Source organism: Ictidomys tridecemlineatus, chromosome 2 (genome assembly GCF_052094955.1).
Source record: "Ictidomys tridecemlineatus isolate mIctTri1 chromosome 2, mIctTri1.hap1, whole genome shotgun sequence".
In the NCBI taxonomy this organism is placed as follows: domain Eukaryota; kingdom Metazoa; phylum Chordata; class Mammalia; order Rodentia; family Sciuridae; genus Ictidomys; species Ictidomys tridecemlineatus.
The window spans coordinates 827177-844421 of NC_135478.1; the positions used below are offsets into that span (position 1 = coordinate 827177).

At 58.7% G+C, this 17245-nt stretch overlaps 2 protein-coding genes and 2 non-coding genes across 7 annotated transcripts; 2 read left to right on the forward strand and 2 right to left on the reverse strand.

Annotated features, from left to right (window-relative positions):
• Positions 1–673: 673 nt before the first annotated feature.
• Positions 674–746, reverse strand: Trnaf-gaa (transfer RNA phenylalanine (anticodon GAA)). Its single transcript has one exon. It is a non-coding gene; the product is annotated as a tRNA-Phe (tRNA).
• Positions 747–773: 27 nt separating this feature from the next.
• Ndufs7 (NADH:ubiquinone oxidoreductase core subunit S7) lies at positions 774–8954 on the forward strand. 4 transcript variants are annotated; one of them, XM_078032661.1, is made up of 9 exons: positions 774–923; positions 1015–1218; positions 4077–4113; positions 4738–4806; positions 5189–5322; positions 6371–6550; positions 6627–6673; positions 7621–7709; positions 8790–8954. In XM_078032661.1, exons 4-9 carry the CDS (start codon positions 4743–4745, stop codon positions 8885–8887), a joined length of 612 nt encoding a protein of 203 aa, XP_077888787.1. In that variant the 5' UTR covers positions 774–923; positions 1015–1218; positions 4077–4113; positions 4738–4742; the 3' UTR covers positions 8888–8954. The 4 variants fall into 4 exon arrangements, with proteins under 4 accessions (XP_077888787.1, XP_077888784.1, XP_021586500.1 ...); XM_078032658.1 differs by having other exon boundaries at positions 775–923; positions 5205–5322; XM_021730825.3 differs by lacking the exons at positions 774–923; positions 1015–1218; positions 4077–4113 and adding an exon at positions 4201–4223 and having other exon boundaries at positions 5205–5322.
• On the forward strand, positions 878–951 carry Trnan-guu (transfer RNA asparagine (anticodon GUU)). The gene has a single exon. It is a non-coding gene; the product is annotated as a tRNA-Asn (tRNA).
• Positions 8955–10366: 1412 nt separating the features above from the next.
• On the reverse strand, positions 10367–13430 carry Gamt (guanidinoacetate N-methyltransferase). Its single transcript, XM_005331969.4, has 6 exons — positions 13150–13430; positions 12001–12146; positions 11756–11819; positions 11433–11500; positions 11198–11308; positions 10367–10693 (listed from the first exon to the last, which is right to left on the reverse strand). Exons 1-6 carry the CDS (start codon positions 13328–13330, stop codon positions 10553–10555), a joined length of 711 nt encoding a protein of 236 aa, XP_005332026.2. The 5' UTR covers positions 13331–13430; the 3' UTR covers positions 10367–10552.
• Between the last annotated feature and the right edge of the window lie 3815 nt (positions 13431–17245).

Consider the following 17245-nt stretch of genomic DNA (forward strand, 5'->3'; position numbering starts at 1 on the left):
AACTTGTATGACTCCGAAATGATTCTACAAGTTTCACATACGACTTTTATAACAGCACTGCCTGTGTACAAGAGAGGAAAAGGCTTTTGTTCCAGCCAGTGCTGCAGATTCTGGTCAAGTCTACCTGTCCTTTCCCCCACCTCAGCCCAGATGCCAGGCCTGCGTGACAGCCCCTGCCCTGCCAGTGCACCTGCCCTTGCCTCTCGTCCCCAGGGACCAGGAGGATCTGCTTAGCACTGGGGCCCCAGCCCCTCAGAACTCATCAGGTCCTGCGCGGTCCTCAGTAGGCGGCAGGCCTGCTGGAGCCCCAGTCTCCCACTAGGGAAAGGGGCGGAAAAGGTGGAGCAGGGATGCAGCAGGATTTGTGTGCAGCAAATGATGTGCACGTGGGAAGCGTTTTCCAAACTCGAGTTTGGTTATTTGTTTTATAGTCTGTACTGACTGTAGCCCTACAAAGTGGAAAGTGTTGGGTGGACTTACAGCACTGCCAATTTTTTAAAAAATCTAAAATACTGAAGAAGGTAAGTAAGTTTGGGAAGCAATGGAAGTTGGGGGAAGTGGGAGAACTGGTGGTTGCTGGTGGAGTCGGCGCCAACTTCCTGGATCCCGGGCTGCACGAAGGGGTCACGTGCCGGGGAGCAAACCGAGAGTCCGGGTTGGGTGCCAAAACTTCTGCCGAAACCCGGGATCGAACCAGGGACCTTTAGATCTTCAGTCTAACGCTCTCCCAACTGAGCTATTTCGGCCGAGCGCGAGGCGCGTCCTTTTGCCGGAACTCCGCCCCGCGCCGCTGCCGCTGGCGTCGCTGCTGCCGCCGTCGCCGTGCGCAGAGCGCGCATGCCTCGTAGGACGCCACTGGGCACCCGACTACAGCGCTGTCTCTGTGGCGCAATCGGTTAGCGCGTTCGGCTGTTAACCGAAAGGTTGGTGGTTCGAGCCCACCCAGGGACGCGCAGGGTGATTTTTTGTTTGTACAAAGGCGTCACGTTTCCTTTTGTCACCCTCGCCCCGCAGGCCCCGCACCCGGAGCCATCCTCCTGAAGCGCCCGGTGTTGGCACGAGCAAGCCGGAGGAAGCGCAGCGGAACGACCCGGACGGAGTTCCGGTTTCCGCCGCTCGCGGAGGCTTTTTGTTCACGGCCCAGGGGACCCGGAACGCTGAGGAGGACGAACCGCAAAGGTTGTCTGAAGGCCGAGGCCAAGATGGCGGCGCTAGCGGGTAAGCGCGGTGGGCGCCGGCGTGGGCCGGCCGGGGCCGGGTCGGGTGGGGCGCCGGGCCGGGTGGGGCGCGGCCAGCCTGCGGTCGGCGAGGCCGAGGCCCGGGCAGAGGGCGAGGGTCGCCCTGTTCGGGCCGCAGGGCGGGCCGGCGCGCCGCGCTCTGCTGCCCGGGCTCGGAACAGGAGGAAAGGCTAACCCCCAGGGAGACCCTGCCGAGTGTCTGCGCGCTCGCCCTGCCCGGTGTGGTGGGAGGAGGCCGAGGCGGGAGGATTCCCCGAGCCCGCGGTCGGAGGCCAGCCCGGAAACGTGGAGAGACTCCGTCGCCAGAAAATAGTAACAGGGACAGAGAGAGTAACAGGGACAGTAACAGGGACAGAGAGAGTAACAGGGACAGTAACAGGGACAGAGAGAGTAACAGGGACAGTAACAGGGACAGAGAGAGTAAAAGGGACAGAGAGAGTAACAGGGACAGTAACAGGGACAGAGAGAGTAACAGGGACAGTAACAGGGACAGAGAGTAACAGGGACAGAGAGAGTAACAGGGACAGAGAGTAACAGGGACAGAGAGAGTAACAGGGACAGTAACAGGGTCAGAGAGAGTAACAGGGACAGTAACAGGGTCAGAGAGAGTAACAGGGACAGTAACAGTAACAGGGACAGAGAGAGTAACAGGGACAGTAACAGGGACAGAGAGAGTAACAGGGACAGTAACAGGGTCAGAGAGAGTAACAGGGACAGTAACAGTAACAGGGACAGAGAGAGTAACAGGGACAGAGAGTAACAGGGACAGTAACAGGGACAGAGAGAGCAGTAAGTGGCAATGGTAATAGTAGCAGTGATTACTAGTCACAAGTGAGCCTGGTACAGAGGCGCCCCAGGGCACGCACTTGGCTGTGAGTTTACCCAAGTCCCTGACTTCTCAGGCAGGAAACTGAGGCCTGGGGACCGCCCTTCATGCCCGGCCTCAGCCTGCCAAGGTTACAGTGACATCCTTAGGAGACTTTTGAAGCTGCCGCCTCCTCAGAAGGCAGCCACTTGGACAGGCCGGAGCGAGGAGGGAGAACCTGTGGGGATTGCAGGGGTTGGGGCTGCGGACTCCGGCCCTGGACCTTGGATGCAGGAAGCTGCCCACAGCCTGGACAGCAGCCTCTCCCTTCGGCCGTCCCTCCCCACCATTCCCTGGATTAATTTGCTCTTTCTGCCACAGTCGGTGTGGTTAAACCACAGAAATTCATCCTCCGAGTCCCGGGGCCTGGGAGTCAGATCCTTGGAGGTCTCCCCTTGGCTTGGCTGTGTGTGGTAGCTTCTCCTTGTGTCTTCACATGGTTGTTTGTCCCTGTTTGCATATCTGTGTCCTGATCATCTCCTCTTTGTGTGTGTGGGGGTTCAGTTGTAGATGGACACAATATCTATATTTTATTTATTTTTATGTGGTGCTGAGGATCAAACCCAGTGCCTCATGCATGTGAGACAAGCACTCTGCCACTGAGCCCCAGCCCCAAAGGCCCCCGGCTTTAAATCAGTACTGCAGATAGAACCCGTTTTAATTGATTTGAGACAGGGTTTAACTAAGTTGATGAGGCTGGTCTTGAACTTGCAATCTTTCTTCTTCAGCCTCAATCATCTACTCCTCTCTTTTTTTTTTTTTTTAGTTTGATACTAGGGCTTGAACCCAGGGGTACTTTACCACGGAGCTACATCCCTAGTCATTTTTATTTTTTAAGACAGGATCTTGCTAAATTGCTTAGGGCCTCCATAAATTGCTGAGGCTGGCCTTGAATTTGCAGTCCTCCTGCCTCAGCTTCCTGACCTGCTAGGATTACAGGCATATGCCGTGGTGCCGTCTGGCCTCTCTGTTCTTAAGAACACCAGTCCTGTGGATTAGGGCCCACTCCAGTGACCTCACTGTGAATTCTCTGTAGAGAACCTCTCTTCAAACACAGCTGAATCTCACCACATGCATCTGGGGGATAAGTTGCACCCAGCCTGTCCTCCTCAGTGTCCTCCTTGTTCGTCAGGATCTCTGGTGTGTCCAGCTACCTTTCCCACCCTGTGCATCTCCCTGTCTGACAGCAGCCTGTTGGAGCTTCAGGTTTCTCCCTCTGGGTGGTTTCCAAGGAGGCCTCCGTATGGAGCAGTCCCCCTCTGTTCTGTGTGTGGGCTTCTTGGCTGCGTGGGTTGACGTGGGTGGTGCCTCTGCTGCCTGCTGGACTACAGGTTTCTGAAAGGTGGTGGGTTTCTGTAGGTTGGGTGGAGGTCGGCAGCATCTGAAGCCCTCAGCACAGCCAAGGCCTGGGGCCTCAGACACAGTTGCTGAGCACCACCTGTATGCGTATGCCCAACATAGCCAAGGCCAGGTTAGGTGCTAGGGAATCCAGGGAGGTCCCCGTGTCTCAAGGGAGGCAGACCCTACACGAGTACTGGGCAGAGATGGGATGGGTTCCAGGGTCCAGAGGGCCTGGGGCTATTGTAGACCTGATGCCCTGATGGTATCAGCTCAGACCTGCACCATGAGAAGGGGCCAGCTCTGTGCAAGTGTGGGGCTGGGTGTCCAGGCCAAGGGCGTGGCGAGTGCAGAGGACAAGGCAGGGTTAGCAGGGAGGAGGCGGGTCACAGGGAGGTGGCCTTGGTGTGGAGTCAGGCTTCCTGCTGGGGTGGTGGGGTCTTCAGAAGGGGTGAAGCTGCCTGTGTGCTGAGCGATCCTCCTCACCAACGTTTGTGGAGTGGCATTTAGGACAGCAGAGGCGGTGGGGGAGTGCCTGGGGGAGACGCCTGAGGCTGGACCCTGTGACTGAGCCCCGGCACCTGAGCTAGTGGCCCTGGGTACTCACTGTCTGTGACCCGTGGCTCTCTCCACAGCTCTCAGCCCGCTCTGTGTCCGGATGCTCGGCCTGCGGTGAGTGCCTGACCACCCTGACTGACTGGACAGAGTTGTTGCAGGGCCTCAGAGTAGGAAGGGGCCTTCAGCATCAACAAGGGAGCCCCTTGGTGAAGGTCACCCACCAGGTCAGGGCAGGACAGGACCTGCTTCCTGTCCTGGGCATGTGGACTGTGGGGCCCTGTGTGGACCAGAGCTTCCCTCACCCTTGTCTGCCTGGGGCGGCACCTCAGCACTCCTTGCTGCCTGCCGCAGGTGTTCTGTGGCAACTCAGGCAGGGCCAGGGGCTGTCCATCCCTTGGCCAGGGACACAGGACCTGTCCTCAGAGAGTCCTTCTGCAGATGACACAGTACTGTCCTTGCTTCAACATTTGGGCCTGTGGACCAGCTGGGTGCCTCCCTGAAGAAGCACTCCAAAAGTCTGGGTCATCGTCAGGCTGCTGGGTGATGGCCATAGGAACTCAGAGGCTCTGTCAGGGCTCTGAGCGAGAGGGTGGGAAGCCACTGGGTACAAGAGCTGGAGGTCCCTGTGGGGAGGGAAGGGCAGGTCCACAGGGACAGGAAGTGGGCTCTTGCCCAGGGTCCTGGGTTCACCCAGCAGAGCCTCAGGTGATCACTGACCCTCGCTCCTCTCCTGGGCAGCTCCGATGTGGGTTCAGCCATGCAGGCACGAGGCGTCCATCGGAGCCTGGCCAGAGAGGGCCCCAGCAGGTGAGGCTGGCTTCTGGAGGAGGTCATATACCCCACATTCCTTGTCCTGCCTGCCCCCCGCTGCCTGCACTGCTGCTGACTGGTGGTGTCTGCTGGGCTTCCTTCTGTGTCCCTGCCCTGAGAGCTCTGCCAGGACCTGGCCTGTAGGTCCCATCCCCACCTCCATGTCCCCACTGCCCTCCGAGGTGGCCTTCTTGTGTTCCTCTGCTTATTCGATTCTGTGGCCTCAGACTTCAACCAGTGTGATCCCGGCACCGTGCCTGTGACTGTCTTTGTCCTTCCCTCCGAAAGACTGCTCTGGGCCAGGTCCTCCAGGCAGGGGTGCAGGGTGGCCACACCTGCCTCCCGGGGGCTCTGCCAGGCTGATGCCTTCTCATGCCAGTGTGTCCTGTGCTCAGCACCCAGCCTGCTGTGTCCAAGGCCAGAGCCATGGTTCCTAAACCCACCGAGCTTCCCAGGAGCCGCGGCGAGTTTGTGGTGACCAAGCTGGACGACCTCATCAACTGGGCCCGCCGAGTGAGTCCCCATTGCACTCCAAACCCCCCTCAGCTGCACACTCACACAGCGCTGCACACGGTGGACACAAGTGCACACCTGTGTCCCAGCTGTCCTTGAACCCACCCTCCTCACTTCCACCCCGCCCTTCACAGTTCCCTGGGCCTCCGCCTTCCTGGGGTCTCTTGACAGAGCTGTGTGGGTGGTGCTGGGGGCTGAACCAGCCTGGTGCCTGTGGGGCAGCACTGGACCAGCTGGGCTACATCCCAGCCCCTAGAGGAGTTTTGCAAATGAGAAAAGGCACACATTCTGAGAGCAGTAGGTCCTTTCCCCCTGCTGTGTGCAGGTCAGGACCAGGAACTCTACTCAGTGTCCAGATCAGCCCTGACCCACCCCAAGGCTGACTGTCGCCCACTGGCGTGTGCCTGTGAGCATCCTGCCAGAGCTGCAGCTTCCAGGATGCAGGTGCCCTCTGCAGGGTCTCGCATATCACAGAAATCTGGGGGCTCAGGATCTGGCCAGCCACAGAGGCCAGCCAGGTGGACCTGGCCATCCGTGCTCTGTAGTTTGGACCTGGCCACCTTTGTTAACACATCTGCTGGGCATGGGGGACACTTTGAGGTCTCCTACCCAGGTGGGGGGCCAGCAAGAGCCACAGAGGAACAAAGCCAACAGTTTGAGGAAATGGCCAGGCCAAGGGCTCAAGGATGGCTCCTGGGGGGTCAGCCAGGCTGTGCAGGAGCTGCTGGCTGCAGATCCTGGGGACGTGTGGGACAGGCTCAGAACTTGAGCAGGCCTGGAGATTCAGACCTATGTTCTCACTGGTGCCTGCAGGATGTGCTGGGCCGGACGGACTGACCCATGGGCAGTTCCTCTGATGTGTCTGGCAGCAAGTGTGCTCTGAGAGGGCCCCGGCCCGGAGCTCACTTGGTGTGAGGGGCAGCCCTCCCTCCTGGCCACTGCTCTTGGAATGGGAACCAGGGTAGTCCCTCAAGTGGGGCTAGCAACCTAGACATTTCCCCTGTGGACTCCACGGTGGGCTGTGTGTGACCCTGCCCCCCGCCCCCAGAGCTCGCTGTGGCCCATGACCTTCGGCCTAGCCTGCTGCGCAGTGGAGATGATGCACATGGCTGCACCCCGCTACGACATGGACCGCTTTGGTGTTGTCTTCCGCGCCAGCCCCCGTCAGGCCGACGTGATGATCGTGGCTGGCACGCTCACCAACAAGATGGCCCCAGCACTCCGCAAGGTATGCCTTGTCCCCTGCCCGGCCCGCCAGGGGCCTGCCAGGGGCCACAGAGACGGCAGACCTACGTCTCTTTCAGGTGTATGACCAGATGCCAGAGCCCCGCTACGTGGTGTCCATGGGGAGGTGAGTGCCGAGGGCTGCAGCCCCCTCCCTGCCCCCTGGTCTCATTTCTGGGGGCGGGGGAGCATAGGCAGGCCACACCTCCCCAGCGGCCCAGCCTGCAGCAAGCACCCGCCTAGCACTCCGCTTCTTGAACTTGGGAGCAGTGGGTCAGTAGCCTGGCACTCACACTCCTGGGCCTCGCCCTCGGTCCTCCCTACCAGGGCTGTCTAGTCACTTTTAGTTTTTTCCAGATAGAATTTGCATACCATGAAGTTGACCATTTAAAGTGGGCAGCTCAGTAGCTTGTAGTTACACAGAGGCATGAGAATCTGTAGTTCCAGAACATCCTGTCACCCCAAAAGGAGACCCCATCACCATGAGTAGCCCCCATCCCCCCAGCCCTGCACCCATGAGTCCACATCCCGTCTCTGGACTCCCCTGTCCTGGACTCTCCTGTCACTGGTCATTTGCTGTGGCCTTGTGTGTCTTGATCTCATTAAGCATCAGGCGCTCAGGTCTGCCCACACTGCAGCTGTGTCAGCTCGCTCCTGCTGGTGGCCAAGGACGCCCCAGCATGTGGACAGCCCAGTAACCTCATTCAGAGCAGTTGAGATACACCCCAGAGCTCACTTAGCCAGTGCGTCGCCAGGCGTGGCTGTTCCTGTTCCCACAGCCCTGGGGCCAGTGGCCCGGAGTTGGGGGGGGGGGTTCCTGGCTTGCCCTGGGGTGGAGGCAGCAGGTTGTGGGTTTTGGCATGGCCTTGGCGACCTGTGCTCCTCCAGGGGCTTCCTGCCAGTCTTCTGACCTCACGCTGGCCGCCCTCGGGAATTGGCCATCAGCAGACCTGGGCTGTTGTACACCTGCCCCTGTGCTGCAGAGGGGCCCTGGAGGCTGCCATCAGCTGGTGGGGGGAGGTGGGAGGAGGTGGGTGCTGCCCGCAGCCCTCTGCAGAGTTGCCCCTCCCCCAGCTGCGCCAACGGAGGCGGCTACTACCACTACTCCTACTCCGTGGTGAGAGGCTGTGACCGAATCGTGCCCGTGGACATTTATGTGCCAGGTGAGGACATGCTCCAGAGACAGACTGGTCCAAGGTAGCCCAGCCCCTGGTCAGCGAAGGGACTCTTGCAGGGAAGGTCCAGATACTGGACTGGCCCATGCTGGGACCACATGGAGCCATGTATAGTTACAGAAATGGGAAAATGTTCCTGGAGGCCAAGGAACACTCCTGGTCCTCACAGGAAGGCCCGTAAGACCTCCTCAGATCCAGGGGTGACCAGGTGGCCATACCTAGCAAATAGAGTGCAGGGCAGGCTGGTGTGGCCCAGTGGTGCTGCGCCTGTTTGACACTCGTGAGGCCCGAGTTCTGTCCCAGCACCACAGGAGCCAGGAAGCGCAGGGCCAGGAGCGACAGCCAGGGCTTCCTCGGTGTGTGTGTCCCATGAGGGCTCAGGGCCTTCTGAGCGCTGGCTGGCTGACAGCATGCTGACCTGGACGTCCTGTTTCACATGCAGGCCTACGGTGTCCCCTTCCTTGGGCAGTCCCAGTGAGTGGCAGATGGGCACTGTGGGGTGGCTTCCTGGGCATTTGTTTTGGTTACAACCAGTAGTCATTAAGGTCTGGAAGCAAAGCTCCCTCTGGACATGGGGGACAACCATGCCCAGCTCTAGGCTGTCTCATGCTGTAGCCTGGGCCTCCAGCGAGCAAGGGATGTCCCTGGTCAGGAATGCTGGAGGCTGGTGCCAGGGGACTACCTCCCTGTTCTTCTTGGCTCAAGCTGTCTGCCCTGGGCTCCCTGGCCCCAGGTCCCATGCCTGTGAATGTGGGCCCCCGTACCCAGAGGGCAGTGGCTTCTCCCCTCTTGGGAGTGCCCGAGGGCCAGACCAGGCAGTGCAGGCACTGCCCAGGTCCTGTTTCAGGCCTGCAGAGTCCAGGAAGAGTAGCAGGAGGGGAAGATGAGTCAGCCTGGCCCATTCTGCACAGGTCTTCTACCTGTCCTGCCCACCTGCCTGGGCCCAGCAGGGTGCATTTGGTAGACCTTTGTGGGGCTGGACTGCAGAGGGAAGGGCAGGCTGGAGTGGCCTTACTGCTGTGGCCAGAGGTCACCCACAGGAGAGAGCTGAGCTCGTGTCCCCCACAGGCTGCCCGCCCACAGCGGAGGCCCTGCTGTACGGCATCCTGCAGCTTCAGAGGAAGATCAAACGGGAGAAGAGACTCAAGATCTGGTACCGCAGGTAGCGCCTCTGCAGCCACTGGAGCCCTGTGCACCCTGCCCCCAAGACGGAATAAACTTCAGTCCTCGTGCTGTGTGGAGTGTGGGGTGCGAGGCGCCCTGGGCTGAGGGATAGCAACCCCCAGACAGATGGACAGTGTGGGACAGAGCTGAGGAGTGGGTGAGCCTGGTATCCTGTGCCTGCTCCGTAGGGCCTCTGCCAGGCAGGGTCTCTTACTACTCTGTGGATGAAGGTGCCAGGGTGTGAACTGCCTGGCCCCTCACCCAGATGACCCCTGCTGGGAGGCTCTGGCCTGGGGCCCCTGACCCTCTCCCTCTCAGGCCCCCTTGGTTTAAACAGCTGCTGGCTTTTTGGGTGGCTCAAGTGGCCACTGTCTCCTGAGTCCATGTCTGAGTAGTTTGGACCTGTAAGGACACTGAGAGGCTGAAGAGAAAGAGCCACATCTCCACCAGCTGATCCTTACCCTGGAGACACCAGGCACAGGTGTCCCCTTTGGGGACCATCCCTGGAGCACCCCTGGGTGCGCAGTCTCCAGCCAGGTGGCCTCAGGAAGGCCTTCACCAGAGGCTGCCTTCCTCAGAGGTGTGTGTTCTCAACCATGTTTGGATGTCCTATGTTCTGCCGACCCCAGCTCTGCAAGTCCACAGCGAGGGCCACCACGGGTTTGGGGACAGGCAGTTCCCAGCAATCAGGGATAGGATGGCGGACCCAGATCACTAGGGTAGAGGCAGTGGGTGCCTGGCCCAGTCAAAGGACGGCTTTTTTTGGTACTGGGGACTGAACCCAAGTGTGCTTTACCTCTGAGCCACATCCCCACCCCTTTCATTTTAAGACAGGGTCTTGCTAAATTGGTCCCTAAATTGCAGACGCTGACTTTGACCCTGCAGTCCTCCTGCTTCACAGCCTGTCACTGGGATTGCAGTGTTGGCCATGTGCCCAGCCCAAGAAAAGCTTTTGGGACAAGACCATGCTAAAGTGGCAGCTGTTCCAGTCAAAGGGAGTGTCCTGCACTGAGCCCTCGGCCTGGCCTTTATGCTCAGCGTGTGGAGGGAGCTGGCAGGAGTGTCCCTGCAGAGGGCACAGCAGCACTGAGGGCCTGCATGTGAATGGACAGGCCCAAGAGCTGCGTGGGTAAGGCCAACAGCTGGGGTGACCGGTTGGGCCCAGAACAAGCTGAGCCAGTCTGTTCCCTGGGCGGTGGGGTCCTGGTCAAGACCCTGGACAACGGGAGCTCTGCAATGGTGGAGCAGTACTCAGGATGACACTGCTCACTGGGGTGGGCAGGGCAGGGGCCATCCCCCCACCCTGTGAGGCCCTAACTAGCCCCTCAAGACCTTCTGCTGCCATCAGAGTAGTGGTCTCGCCTCCTGCCACCTTGGTTGGCAGCAGCTGCTACAGGCATCAGGCATGGACAGGGGATAGCCACCATGGGCAGGCTTCTGACCTTGGGAAGCTGGGCTGCACACACCACTGCACACATGCCCACTGGCCAGGCCCAGTGGCCGCCTTTATTTCACTCTCAGCCCAGCAGGTTACCTGAAAGTATCAGAAAAGCTGTGACCACTGCTGGATCAGGCCCAGCAGAGGCACCAGGTGGGGCACAGAGGCCTAGTAGGTGGGCCGTGGCCCACAAAGGCACTGAGTGTGTGCAGATCTGGAGGCGGGTGGCTCAGTGCTTGGTGACCAGGGGTATGATCATCTGCGGGAAGGTATAGTAGCGGCAGTCGGCTGGCGGGACCAGAGCCATCACCTCCGTGCGGATGTCCTCCCTGCAGAAGCCCGCCTCCTGCAGCGCAGGCACCTGTGTCTCCTGGAGGGGGTGGTAGTCATAGCCCTGCCCCTCAGGCCCCAGGTGTGTGCCCAGGTGGGTGGAGTGCAGCTGTCAACATGCCCTGGGTGTCCTCCCAGCAAGCCCCCAGCCAGCATCCCAGGGCCAGCAAGGCACTAAGGCCCTCGGTGGCCCCGCCTGGGGTGGTGCTCCATGTCCTTAGGAGTGTACCCCAGAGCAGAAGGACGGACATGTGGGCTGCGGACACACGTCTCATGAGGAGACCTGCCTTTTGGCCCTGTGGTGGGCAGAGGCTCTGATAGGAACAGCTGGACAGGCCACAGGGGACATAGGGCCAGACTGTATCCTCAGGGCACTGGGGAGCCATGGCAGACGGCTGACCCAGTGAGGGGTCTGGATGGACAGCCAGTACAGTCTAGCCCATCCAGGACCTCAGCCCTGAGGCCTGCAGGAGGGGAGCCCTCCCAGAGGTCCCCAGGGCCTCTGCCTGGGAGAGTCGCCACCCATGCCCTCCCGTGGCCCCACCTGGAACATGGTGGTGATGTCTGAGTACTGGGCCTTCATCAGCTCCCCCCAGGAGGTGAGGTTGCAGTAGGTGAGCACTCCTCCAGGCTTCAGCAGGCGGAAGGCGTGGTCCTGGGGAGGAGGTGGGTTTGGACAGGGGCTCCCCACAGGCCTGCTGCACCCCAGCAGTCAGGAATGGGAGGAAAGCCAGGCGCCCTGCCCCGCCCGCACAGCACCCAGCGCCGCCGCTTCCTACCCTGATGAAGGTGAACTGGTGCGTGTGCCAAGTCTCCTCTGACAGCGGGTACGTGTCATACAGGATCCCTGCGTGGCAACAGGGCTCTGTCAGGGCTGGGCTGCAGGTGGGCATCATGTCCACTGGACACCACCTCTGCACACACCAGGCTCTCCAGTAGGCTCATGTCCTTGCCCACCCAGGCTGTCCCCAGGTGCGTGCCACACATGGTGTACTTAGAAGACCCCTCCATGAGCAGAGGCCGGGCAGGAGCCTCCAGAGAGGAGCTGGAGCTCAGCACACCCCCATGACACCCCCATATCTAGCTCCCGGGGCACCCTCACCGTCAAAGTGACTGTCTGGCAGTGTGGGCGCCACCTCTTCCCACAGGCCTTTCAAGGGGACAACCTTGGGAGAGGGGAGGAAAATGAAGACAGGGAAGCAGTCCCCCAAATCTCCCTACCTGCTGAAAGGGAGGGACTCCCAAGGGAGACCGCCATCTCCCCATTGGCCGCCCCAGGCCCCCAGCCTCCTCTAGGGAGCGCCAGTGATCACAAGTGGGCTGCCAGGTCTGCAGGCAGAGGGGCACCTTGTGTGGCTGCCGCGGGGCCCAGTCCTGGAGTCGATGGAAGACGCCATCATTGCACTCGATGATCCAGTGCTCATCGATGGGAGCCTCCTGCACCTTTGAGGCCGCGATGGCCATGCCGAAGCCCACCTCCAGGACCCGGCCTCCTGGACAGACAAAAGACACCAGGCATCACGTGTGGTTCCTCTGGGGAGCTGCCTGGAGGAGGGGGTGCAGGGCAAGCACTGGCCGAGAATCACATTTGCCACAAGGACAGGGGAGGGGTGCTGTGGGTGGACAGAACACAGCAGTCCAGAGAGGCAATAGCGTGGGCCCTGGCCAGTGTCCAGAAAGGGTGGCCCGCCGGAGAGGCCTTGGACAGAAGCTTCTGGCCAGAGCCCCCGGGGGGAGGTTAGAGCCTTGGACTTTGAGACCAGGCCCATGCTGTTTGTACTGGTGGCCCTTATCTCTCTAACTGGTTACTTTCCTGTCCCCTTCCCTCCCTCTGCACCACGAAGTTTGCAAGGGCAAAGCTGGGTTGAGGCCTAGGACTTGGAATGCTCTGGGAGGAGAGGTTACAGTCCTTCTGGACCGTGTATCAAAGCCCCTCTCCACTGCTCTGCACAGAGACACTGGATGTGCTCATTGGCCAGGTGGGAGCACTGAGGCTCAGCACCCAAAGGCCACGTTGGACCTCTGAAGGGCTTCATGGGGGTCTTGGGAGTCTGGGGCACACGGCCTTCCACCAGGCAGTGCAGGGCCACAAGGGACAGCTGTCTCCTAAACTCAGCTTTCCAGAGCTATTCTTAGCCATTGCCAAGCGCGAGGCTTCCCCCGTCCTGAGAAGGCACCTGCTCCGCGTCCCACAGCTCCTATCACAGACAAGCTCCACCCCAGGTAGCGGTCCGAGGACCCCTGACCTGCCCCAGGGAGCAGGGACTTCATTTCTTGTGAAGGGGAAATTCCTGCTACTTAGCGGGCGCCTACTGGGTGCTGGCCTTGTTCCCGCAACATCCCCCCTGCCTGACTCGGTCGTCCCACTAGCAAGCAGCCCCACTCCACCACGAGGAAGCCGAGGCACGCAGGGGCGCTAGGGCGCCACGGGCAACCCGACCGTGGGCTGGCACGCCCCGGCCTCGGTTTCCCCGCCGGCGCCCTGGCGGGGGCTACCTCTGGAGGTGGCGGCGGCCGCCAGCGCGTGCATGTACGGGGTCTCCCAGCGCTCCATCACCGGCTTGCCCAGGATGCGCAGGTGCGTGTCCGCCGGGTCGTAGGCCGCCGGCGCCGCGCGCCACGCAGCGCCGCAGTCTTCTCCGGGCGTAAAAATCGGGCTGTCTGCGGGGCGGCTCATGCTGCAGCCGTGCGGACTCGGCTCAGTGCGAGGCGGGCGGCGGGACCGCAGGCGGCAGGGCCTCCCAGGCCAGGGCGCGCCCGCCGGGCAGGCGGGGCCTGCGGGGCGGGGCCGGGCCGAGAACGCCGCCGCGCGCGCCTCCCCCTGGGCCTCCGCGGGACGGCGCCCGCCCGGCGGCCCCGCGCCCCGGGAAGCCAGCCCTACTCCGGTGGCCCCCGGTCCCCACCTTGCTCAGTTTTCCCCTCTACCGCCGCGCATAAGGACCAGTTCGCTTCTCAGGGCCGTGGGGATTTCCAAGTTTCTGGAATTTCTGGGTGCTATTGGAAAATGCCTTCAGAACGTGCTTCAGGGGTTTCTGCAGGGTATCCCCATGTTATAGACGGGGAAACCAGGAAGGTGGAGGCGGGTCGCTCAGGATCACAGCCACCACTGCCACTATATGAGCTTAGGTCACACCTCGGGGTGCTGGGGTCACCCAAAGACCTCTAATTCGGGACACCATCACCCAATTCCAGCTCTGTTCTGTCCCTCACACTGCGCAGTCAGGCAGGCATCTTTTTTTTAGAGAGAGAGAAGAGAAAGAGAGAGAGATTTTTTTTTTTTAATATTCTCTGTGGACCCAACATCTTTGTATGTGGTGCTGAGGATCGAACGCATGCCAGGCGAGCGCGTTACCACTTGAGCCCCATCCCCAGCCCTCCCTGTAGGCATCTTGCAGCTAGGGAGGCTGAGACCTTGCCCTAGTCCAGGGCAGCCCCTTAGGGTCAGCTCGACCTCTGCCTGCTTCCCTGGACCCCACACCAGGCTGGGTTGGCTTCCTGGCTCTGATACATGATTTCCTGTTTCTCATCCAGACCACCTCAGGGGTCCGAGCATTCTGTGGGTGCTCAGTGCTTTGCCCAGTCCGCAGGCGGGGCTGTTTCATTCCCGAGTAACAGTAACACCCAAGGAAACTGAGGCAAGGAGAGGTGGAGGGCTCTGAAATGGCTGCATGCCAGGCCTCTGCCCTGCACTTTCCAGGGTGCCTCTCTGCTACAGGCCTGCCGGGGCCCTAGGCCTCCTCCTCAGCAGCCTCAGGAGCACTCTGTCCCTCTGCCTGACCTCTGCACATACTCTTCCCTTTGCACATTTGAAAGGCTATCTGACAGGCCCGGCACACAGAAAGCTTCATGAATACCTAGTATGGGTTAGGTAGAATGAGGTCTGACCATGAGGGCAGGGCAGGACCCCCAGGAGGCAGGGCGCAGGGCCCAAGCTGCATTTCCCTGTGCTGTTCTCCCGTCCTTCATCCTGTCTGGGCTCTCACTCCTGGCTGCCAGCCTATGATGGGCACCTTGGCTGGTGTTGCAGTGGCCCTGGGATGCATGCGTACAGGGCATGGTGGAGCCTGCTCCCCTGTGTGTGTCCTGCACAAACAGATGATACTAAGTGTTGCCCAACCCAAGGGAAGCCCTGGAATACACAGGAAGGAGACCCACCATTCATCAGCTATTGCTAGATCTCCTGAACAGCAGCAAACAGGCCAGTATCTGTGGTCAGCAATGCAACTGAGTATTCCTTGGCCTACCATCCCTCCCAAGGCTGCAACTAGTATAGTCAGTGCTGTGGTCCCCACGTGAAGCCCCACTTGGGGCTGGATCTGCTGCCAAGCTCACCCATGGCCACTGGCACAATGCAGTTTCTTTTGGGCTCTTGTACAGGGTCTTGCCAGCATGGCAACTTGCCTCATCAGAGCCCACAGAGGACAAGAGGCTTCCATTAAGATGGTGGGGGTGAGGCTGGGGATGTGGCTCAGGCGGTAACGCGCTTGCCTGGCATGTGGGGGTGGGGGGTGGGGGGCCGCTGGGTTCTATCCTCAGCACCACATTAAAAAATGATAATAAAATAAAGATGTGGTGTCCACTGAAAACTGAAAAATAAATATTAAAAAAATTCTCTAAAAAAAATCTCTCTCTTAAAAAATTCTCTCTCTCTTAAAAAAAAAGAGATGGCAGGTGTGTGAGGGGGAACCTTTCAGTGGTAGCCCAAGAGGCCACCTGGGCTCCATGTCCAGCAGCAGCAAGAGCAGGCACACTCTGCTGGCAATTTGGCCAAGTTCAAGCTTCAGCCTTTTCCTGTACTGTGACCACTCCCGCCTTTTCTAACTGTCTGCTCGCAGAGGCCTGGTTTGTGCCTTTGTCCAAGCTCTACAGCCTATAAACCCAGACTCAGAGATGGCAGTGGCTTCCAGTAGCTCTCATGCACTGAGCTGCACCTCCTCCCTTTTTTATTTTAGGACAGTGTTTTGTTAAGTTGCAAAGTCTAGCCTCCAATTTTTTTTTTTTTAAAGAGAGAGTGAGAAAGGAGGGAGAGAGAGAGAATTTTTAATATTTATTTTTTAATTCTAGGCGGACACAACATCTTTTTTTTTTTAATTTTTTTTTAATATTTATTTTTTAGTTCTCGGCGGACACAACATCTTTGTTGGTATGTGGTGCTGAGGATCGAACCTGGGCCGCACGCATGCCAGGCGAGCGTGCTACCACTTGAGCCACATCCCCAGCCCCGACACAACATCTTTGTTGGTATGTGGTGCTGAGGATCGAACCTGGGTTGCACGCATGCCAGGCGAGCACGCTACCGTTTGAGCCACATCCCCAGCCCTGGCCTCCAATTTGTGATCCTCCTGCCTCAGCCTCCTGAGTTGCTGGGATGACAGGTGTGCACACTGTACCTTCCTGGCCAGTTCCTTCCCAAGTATACACAGTAAATTGGTGTCACAGAAGATGGGAACAGGTGTATGTGTGATTCTGGAACCATACTTTTATCAACTAAGCCACATCCCAGCTGTACAGCCATAATTTTAAAAGAACAAAACAAAGGAAAAATACTTATTTTCTTATAGGTAACATATTCAACCAGAATAATGAGACATGGTGAAGAAGGAGTCTACCAGCGACAGCCCAGAGGTCAGACCCTGCTGCTTGTTTCCTGAGGTGCTAAGAACCATGTTGATGTTTTTATATGATAGAAAAAAATCTCCATTGTTCCAATTTCAGTATTTTGCCACAGTGAGCACTACAAAATCAAAAATAGAATATTTCCTCATGGGCAGAAGTTACGTGATTTTTTTTTAAACTTCCTGTGCTTTTAAGTAAAATTTTATTGGCACACAGCCACAACCATCACCTACACATCTTGTGGGTGCTTTTCTACTCCAAGTTCACAGTGTAGTATTTGCTATCTGAGCTGGGTGTGGCTCAGGGTGGAGCCCTTGCCTAGGATGCACAAGGCCCTGGGTCCCACCCCAGTCACCCCCACTGCTGTTTCTGTAGAGGTCTGTAGTGCTGTCTACCATGGGCAAGCACCCTGCTGTGCAGGCTCTGAGCTGCACCCAGGGTCCCAGCCATGAGCCATGAGCAGGGCAGGCCCACACCACCTCCCTGGGAGTTCATCATCTACTGGGCTGGATGATTAACAATGAGCCAACACCACAGCTGGGGTTGCCACCGTACAGTGAAGAACAAAGTCCCCAGGGTCCCTGTCCCACACCCAGATAGCTGTTTTATCAGGCAACATTCACGTTGCTTTGCCTTTCTGTGTATGTAGTGGCATTATGTATAGTTATAATCATATATAATAGTATGATAGCATTTAACATTATATATAATGCTATCATATGTAATAAAGAGGTCAGACAGGTGTTAGCTATAGTTGATGGCTGGAAATGCTCAGGGCAACACTCTTCACAATGCCTGGAAATGCCTGGGGTGGAGGGAACAGGCTCTTCTACTCTTTTTTTCTTCTGGTGGAAACAACCTAAACGTCCATCAACCAATGAATGGATATACACAGTGTGTCTGAATATTATTTAGCCATGAAAAGGACACTTGCTACAATGTGGATGGACACTGAGGACCTTGTGCTTAGTGAGAG

What these genes read in the sequence shown, in the direction of transcription:
- Ndufs7 (XM_078032658.1), top strand. An exon ending in TCATCAACTGGGCCCGCCGA is followed by an intron (nt 5,323 to 6,370) that starts GTGAGTCCCCAT and finishes CCCCGCCCCCAG; the next exon opens with AGCTCGCTGTGGCCCATGAC. An exon ending in TACGTGGTGTCCATGGGGAG is followed by an intron (nt 6,674 to 7,620) that starts GTGAGTGCCGAG and finishes CCCCTCCCCCAG; the next exon opens with CTGCGCCAACGGAGGCGGCT.
- Gamt (XM_005331969.4), bottom strand. Translation starts at nt 13,330, where the DNA reads ATGAGCCGCCCCGCAGACAGCCCGATTTTTACGCCCGGAGAAGACTGC. An exon ending in GCCAGACAGTCACTTTGACG is followed by an intron (nt 11,501 to 11,755) that starts GTGAGGGTGCCC and finishes GTTGCCACGCAG; the next exon opens with GGATCCTGTATGACACGTAC. An exon ending in ACCAGTTCACCTTCATCAGG is followed by an intron (nt 11,309 to 11,432) that starts GTAGGAAGCGGC and finishes CCTCCTCCCCAG; the next exon opens with GACCACGCCTTCCGCCTGCT.